Genomic DNA, 7522 nt, shown 5'->3' with positions numbered 1-7522 from the left:
AATTTTTCAAACCAACAACCTTCCGGACCCACAAATTTCATAAACTTTCGAACCGCTAAACTTTCAAAATCGCGGAATTTCGAACCCGTAAACTTTATAATTTCTAAATTCGTAAACTTCCAAAAACATAAACTTCCGAACTCATAATTTTGAAACTTGTAAAATTTTGAGTCTTTAAACCGATAAATTAAAAAATTACAAAAAAAGTAATTTTTTTTGTGGGGGTTATTAAAAAAATGTGGGGGTGGGGTGGGGGTGATGGGTGGTGCAGAAAAACAAAAAAACAGAAATTTAAAAATTACAACAAAAAATTAAGGTAAAAAAATAATTTTTTTTGCGGGGGTGGGGGTGGATGGGTAGTAGGGTGGGTGGTAACGGAAAAACTGAAATTTGAAAGAAAAAAAAGACTTTTTTTTGGAGAGGGGGTGGGGTGGGTTGGTGAGGATGGGGAAGGTTAAGAAGGAGTTTTGAAATTCCTCTAATTGGAGGAAAATGAGTTCATAAGAAAAATGTTTACCAAACATGGAAAAATTGGAAAACATTTTCCGGAAAATGTTTCCTTCGTACCAAACACACACCCTAAGTATTGTCAAATATTATCTAAAATTTAAATAGCATATCTAAAAGCGACTATTTAGTGCTATTTCTACATATATTTTTAATGAATACTTATGATATTGTAAAAGTTCTTCTATAATGGACGTTTGGTTATAAAATTTAGCATTATCTTTATCTACATTTTGTTATATAAATTTTATATCATAATTTTGTTGTTATTACCCATGCATTGAATGTGGGACAATAATATTGAAATTAGCTAAACTTGGATAATGTTTTTTAAATGCTAATATTACTCTCTCAAATGTCATTTTCTTGACATCACTGAACATCCAAGATTATTTATTCTAAAAGTCAGCTTCAAACTAAATCAGTAGTATATGTTTTTGATTATACACCATATAATTTATTTTTACTTCTATGAATCAAACAAATTAATAATATTTATTAAATAATTCAGTGATTATTACTCCTCTATTTTAATTTAGTTGACACACTTTTCTTATTAATCCGTTAAAAAAAGAATGACATATTTCTACAATTGGAAATAATTCAATTTTAAACTCTTCATTTTATCCATTTTACCCGTAATAAGAAGCTTTTATAACAACACAAATATTAGGACCCCACAAAACTTTTATTCTTTAAGCTTTTAAAATCACAAGTTTTAAAAGTTTATTATTTTTTTTATTAAACTTCGTGCTGAATCAAACAACTGGTATTATAATTTCTGCACAACTTTATAAGTGACCCAAACATCAGTGTAGGAGTTAAACTCTAAGGGATCATTTGGTAGGGGTATAAGAATAATGCGAAATAAGGTGTATTAATAATATATGGATTAGTAATGCATGAGTTAGTAATGCAAATATTTTTTCTTACTGTTTGGTGTAGTGTATTAAAATTATAATGCATTACATAATTTTTAAGAAAAATAGTTGTTTACAAAAAGGTCCTCCATATTCTCTAGCTTTAAGGGACTTTAAGGATAATTTTGTCTTTAACCATACTAATGCATGCATTAATAGCCTTTGTATTACTAATGCCATGATTTTCTATGCATTACTTATACATAGGATAATACCAAATATGATGTATAACTAATACAAGTATTAGCTATACACAGTTTGAAAAAATGTATCAAACAATGTATTAGTAATGCATAGAGCTAATGCTTGCATTATTTTTTCCAATGCCTCCTAGGGTCGTTTGGTATGAGTATAAGAAGGTATAAGGTTGGTATAAAAATTTAATACCACCTTAATATTCTGTTTGGTTAGCGAACCAGGTGTAAGTTATTCCGGTGTTAATTTTAACACTAGGATAACTTATACCTTATAGAAGGTGTGGTAATTAGCACCGGTATAATTTATACCTTCTTCTTAGAAATTATGCAATTGTCATTCTTAATATAACATACCAAACAATGAATAAACAACAATCCCAGCATAACTAATCACAGCATAACTTATCCCGATATAACTTATACCGATATAAATTATATTCCAACCAAACGACCCCTAAGAGGTCATTTAGTATGAGGTATAAGTAGATATAGTATTGGTATAATATTTTAATACCATCTTAATACTTTATTTGATTAGCAAACTTGATATAAATTATTCCGAAATTAAAATTAGTACCGGGATAACTTATACCTTATAGAGGGGGTAATTAGTGCGGAATAACTTATACTTTCTTTTTAGAAATTATGCAATTGTTATTTTTAATACAACATATTAAACAGTAAATAAAAAATAATATCAGAATAACTAATCCGAGCATAAGCCGTATTCTAAATTTTATTTCCAAATCCTAATTAATGGAAAAATGTAAAATATATCACTGACATTGCTTTTTGTCTCTCTCTCTCACACACACAAGAGTGTCACTGTTGCACATTAATTTTCTCATTCCTTTGATCTATAAAGCATCAAATACTCTCTCACTAAAACAAGTCTACTTGAAAACAATCCTCTAATTACTCATTAAAAAATGGAGCAAGTTCAGCCAATGTACCGTCCACCACCACCGGAGACACCGAAAGAACCCATGGAATTTCTGTCTCGTTCTTGGAGTGTCTCTGCTTTTGAAGTCTCAAAAGCTTTAGCTCCTTCTCAAGTTTTAACAAAGTCTTCTTATGGCCCTCTTTTTAATGGGAGTAGTGGTAGTGGTACTATACCCGAAGATATTGCTGGCGAGTTGGATGAATCTGCTACTGTTTCTGGCAACCCTTTTTCTTTTGCTTCTTCTGAAACTTCTCAGCTTGTTATGGAACGCATTATGTCTGTTTCCGTAAGTACCATTTTACTTCTAAGTACTATTAGTGTGAAGAATTTTTTCTTCTTATGATATCTAAAGTAAGCTCAAAATTTCTTGTGCTGATAATTTATACTATAATTTTTTCTTGAAAATAGTCTTATCTCAAATGAAAGACATAGAAAGCTTGACTTCTGAAGAGTTTTCATTTCATCAATTAGTGTCACCTTAGCACACTGGCTTTTGTTTGCATCTATCTTTTGTCAAGTTAAACCCAATTTTTTTTTTGGATTTTTCTTCAGATTTTTGGAACTTTATGGTTGGTTTTACCTTTTCTGTTGAGGGCGTTTGTGAATTTGTTGTTTTGTATTTATGGGAAAACCAATAGTTTCTTTATAGGAGTAGAAGTGCTGAGTTTCGGGGACATTTATGTGACACAACTGTTGCTTTGTGATTTCTTGAAAACAACAACAATAAGTGTATTGATTGAAAATTTTGCTTTTCACGGAGCATTGTTTTTACTCTCTCTGAGTTCTTAGAGCTTTCATTATTTTAATAATCAAAATCCACCAACAATCATTCTGTCAAAGAAAAATTAATTATTTTTTCTCTTTCTTTATGGGGTTCTGTTATACAAATCTTTAATGATCCCATTTTACTATTATTTTTCTATAATATTTTATTTACTGATTTGTACAAATAAATAGAATGATTTTTTAATATTGTGGTGTACAGCAGGATGTTTCACCACGGACATCAGGGCGACTATCTCACAGCAGTGGACCTTTAAATGGTGGTTCTCTTACAGACAGTCCCCCTGTTTCTCCTTCTGAAATGGATGATTCTAAGGTTTGTGTCTTTATGTTCTCTCTCTCTCTACTAATGTTTGTTTTATAACATGTGTACATATGACCCAAATGTTTTTTTCTGAGTGTTGGGTAATTTTCTTTTTTCTGATACAAAGCACGAGTTCTGAAATAGCAGAATGAAGCTGAGACTTGGAGAGACAATATCTCAGCTTTATCTTTAACCAACACACCCCACCCCCTTCCCCCCTGCTCCCCGTGCCTAAGGTTGTGTAAGAAAAGAGTACCAAATTGATGCTTTGTTTAGTAATCTTTCATTTCTTTTTTCCTTTTTGAAATTCCCTTTATATGATAGTTTTTAATTTAAGAATTCATCATTTATGGTCCAGCTTCTTCCACTTTTATTTTTTATTGGAAGTTAACTTTTTTTATTTTATTATTTATGATAGTGTATGTTTAATTGATTATGAAATAAGTAAAAATTTAACTGGGATGAAAATTTCTCTGTACATGATGGGCCTTCCGATAAGTAGTGGGCAAAGGGCAGTGATCTCCTCTGCACAGTACATTAAGATATTGGCATCTCTACAGTTATAGTGTTATGACTGGATGTTTAAATGACCAGATTGTCCCTTGCCTTGTATGTCAAAGTGGGTAAAATCAGGATTTCATTCTTGTTGGGGTGTTGTGTGTGTTGTGCGGGGGGGGGGGGGGGGAATTCTAGGGACACTTGTTTGAGAACCAAGTAACAATGGTCCAATTTTCTTGTGGGGTTATCAATCAATTTAAGATTTATTGCCCTCAGGAGGTGGTTTGGTTCATAAATTTTTGTTATTAGGTTTTATTCAAGAATGTTGGTAATTTTTAGTGGCATTATTGGCTGCTGAAATAGTATATTGACAACATTTTGATTTTGCTATGTACAGTCTGTCCAACTGAATGTACTGTTTCAATGTATGATGACATATAGTTTTGTTATCTTGCAGTACTGCCGTTTGAACAACGTACCAGTCAGTAACCAGTACAGGAGCAGCGCTACTACTGCCGGCACATCGTTGACTGGTGGTGGCAGTGGGGGTGGGAAAACAGTAGGTAGGTGGTTGAAGGATAGGAGAGAGAAGAAGAAAGAGGACGCGAGGGCACATAATGCGCAGCTCCATGCTGCTGTTTCAGTTGCAGGAGTTGCTGCTGCTATTGCTGCTATTGCTGCTGCCACTGCAGCCTCATCCGGTAGCAGAAAGGACGAGCAGATGGCGAAAACTGATATGGCTGTGGCCTCTGCTGCAACATTGGTGGCAGCACAGTGTGTTGAAGCTGCTGAGGCTATGGGAGCTGAGCGCGAACATCTTGCATCAGTGGTTAGTTCTGCTGTGAACGTTCGATCAGCTGGGGATATTATGACTTTAACTGCAGCTGCAGCAACTGGTACACTGCTAAATTTGTTCAATTATGTCAGAGTACCATCTCATAGAACTGTTGCTAATTTATTGTCCACTTGAGGAAATCCAATATAATTGGAATTTGATGGTAAAAATTTAGTGCTGTTAGTATATCTAGTTCCTTGTGTATTTGATTTGTGTTTATATAGATTTTCTTTAATTAATGAGTATTGTTTTGTAGCTCTACGTGGTGCGGCTACGCTAAAGGCTAGAACATTGAAGGAAGTATGGAACATAGCAGCAGTAATTCCTGTTGAGAAAGGGATGGCAAGTGGCAACGGTGGTGGTAGCAATGGTAGTTCAAGTGGCGAGCTCATCCCCGAAGAGAATTTTCTTGGAATTTGCAGTAGAGAATTGCTTGCAAGAGGTGGTGAGCTCCTAAAGCGTACACGCAAAGGTACAAATTCAATCCGTTTGACTTGTAGATTTAAGATCTTGAATATCCAAAATGATGATTAATATTTAAGCTTTGAATTTAGTCATAGTACTATATTATGTTTGGTTTCATGAAATTGAGTTCTTACTGTTGTGCTTATATCAGGTGACCTTCACTGGAAGATAGTGTCTGTGTACATAAATAGGATGGGTCAGGTAAGGCTTCCTTTTTCAATAATTGCATGATCAGTAGTCTTGAGTTGAAATATTCTTCTTTGGACTATGATTCCATGATCACAATTCACCATATTCTTCTTTTTGAATTTGATTTTCTGGGATAAAATAGAAACTTCTTGATGATGAAAAGTTAAAGTTAGTAGAATCTACTTTCTTACAGCGGAGTTTTAACTTAGAGGGTGTCTTTTTTGTAGGTGATGCTGAAAATGAAGAGCAGGCACGTTGCTGGGACCATCACAAAAAAGAAAAAGAGTAAGTTGTGTTACTTTGCTTTTTGTCTCTCTTTCTCTCTCTCTCATGATGTGAACACAATTGGATTGTGGGTCTTTCCTTCTATTTGGGGATTTGAGAAAGCAAGAAATTCACAACTTTGATCGGGGAAAAAGATGGATAAAGTTGTCATCTTTAGTAGTAGTAGTGTTCTTTAGCTTTTTCTTTTGAAAATTTCTGCAGATGTGGTGCTGGAAGTCATGAAAGATATTCCGGCTTGGCCGGGGCGCCACTTGCTGCCTGGCAGTGACAACTTCCGATATTTCGCATTGAAGACTATTCTACGAGGGGTCGTTGAATTTGAGTGCAGAGACCAGAGAGAGTATGATCTATGGACTCAAGGTGTTTCAAGGCTGCTAACTATTGCTGCAGAAAGAAATAGTAGACATAGATTTTGAACTTCTTTTTTCAATCCAAGGGGTGGTACAAAACTGCATAATGATTAAGTTTGATTAAGTAGGTGTTATGTTTTTGCCCTTTTGGATGGTTTCTAGACTAACCAAATGTTATGAAATGATAATATTGGGTGGGTTGTTCTTTGCTTTTTATTTGTGGAAGTGTTTCTATTGTAAAAATGAAATTGAAGTATAAGTTATCCAAATGGGGTCCCTATTTACTTTTGGGAATGTTTATTTGGGCTTTTGTTCTGGTCTTTGTTGTTTCCTTTGTTAAAAAAAAGTAAGGTGAACCCAAGAAAAGATAGAAAACCATGTGATCCATGTCCTTTATTCTTTTATTTTGTGGAAAAGGAAAGTTGTATCTTGGACTGAGGCAGTCAAAAAGAGAAGAACGATCCAATTTTTTAGTATAATATAGGTGACGATAAAGACTTGTCTTTGATTTTATGCAGTTAATCAAACATTTGGAATTAAGCTTTACTACTTTTGTTTGCAACTGGAGCTCAAATCAAGGTTTCCTTTTAGATGGATACACTTTAATTTTGTCTTGATCTAACCTTAGTTTCTCCTATTTCCATTTGAAGTCCATCTTAGTAGGAATATCTTATTCTCTTTTTATATTCTATATTTGGATTATCATGCCAGGGGAAAAAATCCAACGTTGTGTCTTGACAACTTTACCAAAATACGCACATTGGGTTTTATAAATGTAAATCATTAAATAAGTAATGATCATTTATGTTCAAAGTTTATCTGGATTAAATAGTTGAGAAAATGCATAAAGACCCCATTCAACTTGTCCCGAAAAGTCATTTACACACTTAAACTTTACGGGTGTTCTAACACCCCACTGTTGTTTAAAGAACTGTATTTATTTACTCCCTCCTAAGGCCTGACCAGCCGCGACAACTGAATTGAGCGCGTCCTTACTCTTTTAATCGTTGAAAATACCCAAAATAAATAAATAAATAAATAAATAAATATTTAACGTTAATATAACCCAACCAACGGTAAAATCCCCTCTTCCCCAATATTTTACCAAACCCAGTTGAAGAACCCTAATTTCTTCTTCTTCTAATTTCTGTCGAAAATCCCTCAAATTGCCCTTTAGAAGTTTTAATCTTTGAAGGCAAAGGTTAACCTTTCTCCTTCTTAAGAACCCTAATTTCTTTCTTTTAGT

At 33.7% G+C, this 7522-nt stretch overlaps 1 protein-coding gene across 2 annotated transcripts; it reads left to right on the top strand.

The window, feature by feature from the left end:
* Window positions 1-2471: 2471 nt before the first annotated feature.
* On the top strand, window positions 2472-6576 carry LOC104237792 (VAN3-binding protein-like). Of its 2 annotated transcripts, none has more exons than XM_009792015.2 (7): window positions 2472-2853; window positions 3556-3666; window positions 4610-5048; window positions 5244-5459; window positions 5604-5653; window positions 5869-5926; window positions 6128-6576. In XM_009792015.2, exons 1-7 carry the CDS (start codon window positions 2554-2556, stop codon window positions 6340-6342), a joined length of 1389 nt encoding a protein of 462 aa, XP_009790317.1. In that variant the 5' UTR covers window positions 2472-2553; the 3' UTR covers window positions 6343-6576. The 2 variants fall into 2 exon arrangements, with proteins under 2 accessions (XP_009790317.1, XP_009790316.1); XM_009792014.2 differs by having other exon boundaries at window positions 2473-2853; window positions 3553-3666.
* The last annotated feature ends 946 nt before the right edge of the window (window positions 6577-7522 follow it).

Source organism: Nicotiana sylvestris, chromosome 1 (assembly GCF_000393655.2).
Source record: "Nicotiana sylvestris chromosome 1, ASM39365v2, whole genome shotgun sequence".
Classification (NCBI taxonomy): domain Eukaryota; kingdom Viridiplantae; phylum Streptophyta; class Magnoliopsida; order Solanales; family Solanaceae; genus Nicotiana; species Nicotiana sylvestris.
Note: the sequence above shows the minus strand (reverse complement) of the source record. Positions and strands in the feature narration are given on the sequence as shown.